Consider the following 1,279-nt stretch of genomic DNA (forward strand, 5'->3'; position numbering starts at 1 on the left):
TGCAGATCTCCAGGAGTTTAGGAAGGCTTTATAATAGTAGAATAACATAACAGATATATTAAGTACATAGGGGAAATTTTGTCCAAACATGTCACATGTAAAGCATATGACAGCTTTAAGTTAACATGGTAGTTAAGCAAGCCAAGTTCAGGGAATTCTCTCCGATTTAAAAGTTCAGGGGGGCGAGGTGCAGAACGTTGCAATGTTCGGGGGATTTTGTGAAATTTACACTTAACTATAGGTTGTCTTGATTATTTCTCCCATTAAAGATAGACCTGACTGCACTGAAGTAGTGAAGTAAGCCATAAGTTCGGAGGAATCATTTACCAATTTTAGCTTCCTTAACAACAACTTAGTTCAGCTGTGGATTATTCATACCTATGCAACTAAACTCATCAACAAATGCATGATCCCTGGGAGCAGTGTCATCCAAGAAAGGATTGATAGCAGTCAATGCATACCCATGAATTTCATCATATACCCTTCGCTGCACCGGATCGCTCAAAACCTGTTCTTCCCTGATTTATATTAGCCTAATATATGAAATAGAATCGAGATACAATTTATACTTACAATATATGATGAACAACATCAAAGTTCTGATTGGAAATACCTACCTCATAAACCTCATTGATAAACATGCAAAAGTGTGTGATCTCCGGATTGTCCCCACTCAAATCAGGATGGCATGCTTTCATACAATTATAATATGCTTTCTTTATCTGCTGGGGACTCGCATCTGGCATCTGATATAGGATCCAGGCAATTTATTTAAATTAAAAATAAAAAACTTATGAATTAATCCTTTCAAATGGTTATGTTTTTTTCCTAGTTAATGAATGCAATTTCTCAGAAACAATTAATCAAGCAAAGAAAAGCTTTTGGTCATCGAGTTATTTCACAATGAAATATATAAGGAGATGCATGCACCTCTAGCATGAAATTATGCACCTAAAACTTTTCCAATCCAAAATAGATTCTCAGAAAATTCCAAAAATAACTGACATTTTTAGATTTACAAATATTAAATTTAGCCATAATTTCTAAAACAAAAATATTTATATCTATTCAAGAACATATTTTTATCAATTCTTCAACCGAATTAAACTAGACTTAAATTCTTTATAAATTATTTATAATCACATTAACTTTCCAACAAAAAATCGATGGAAAAAAAAAACAATCGCGATTAAAAGTTTACCAATCCGAGGACAGAATAGTAGTCGTCAGCACCACTTCCTTGGTTGGCGATCGAGTCCTCCGCCGTGGCGGTGACCCT

The 1,279-nt window shown here is 34.3% G+C and overlaps 1 protein-coding gene across 1 annotated transcript in view; it reads right to left on the bottom strand.

Moving 5' to 3' along the window:
- LOC109842712 overlaps positions 1 to 1,273 on the bottom strand; it is a 24,880-nt gene extending 23,607 nt beyond the window's left edge. Inside the window, exons 1-3 of the mRNA XM_020411573.1 lie at positions 1,202 to 1,273; positions 618 to 746; positions 379 to 508 (exon numbers count right to left, since the gene is read on the bottom strand). Coding sequence (XP_020267162.1) covers positions 379 to 508; positions 618 to 746 — 259 coding nt within the window. The 5' untranslated portion in view covers positions 1,202 to 1,273. The remainder of the gene's footprint in view (positions 1 to 378; positions 509 to 617; positions 747 to 1,201) is intronic.

Source organism: Asparagus officinalis, chromosome 5, assembly GCF_001876935.1.
Source record: "Asparagus officinalis chromosome 5, Aspof.V1, whole genome shotgun sequence".
NCBI classification, from domain to species: Eukaryota; Viridiplantae; Streptophyta; class Magnoliopsida; order Asparagales; family Asparagaceae; genus Asparagus; species Asparagus officinalis.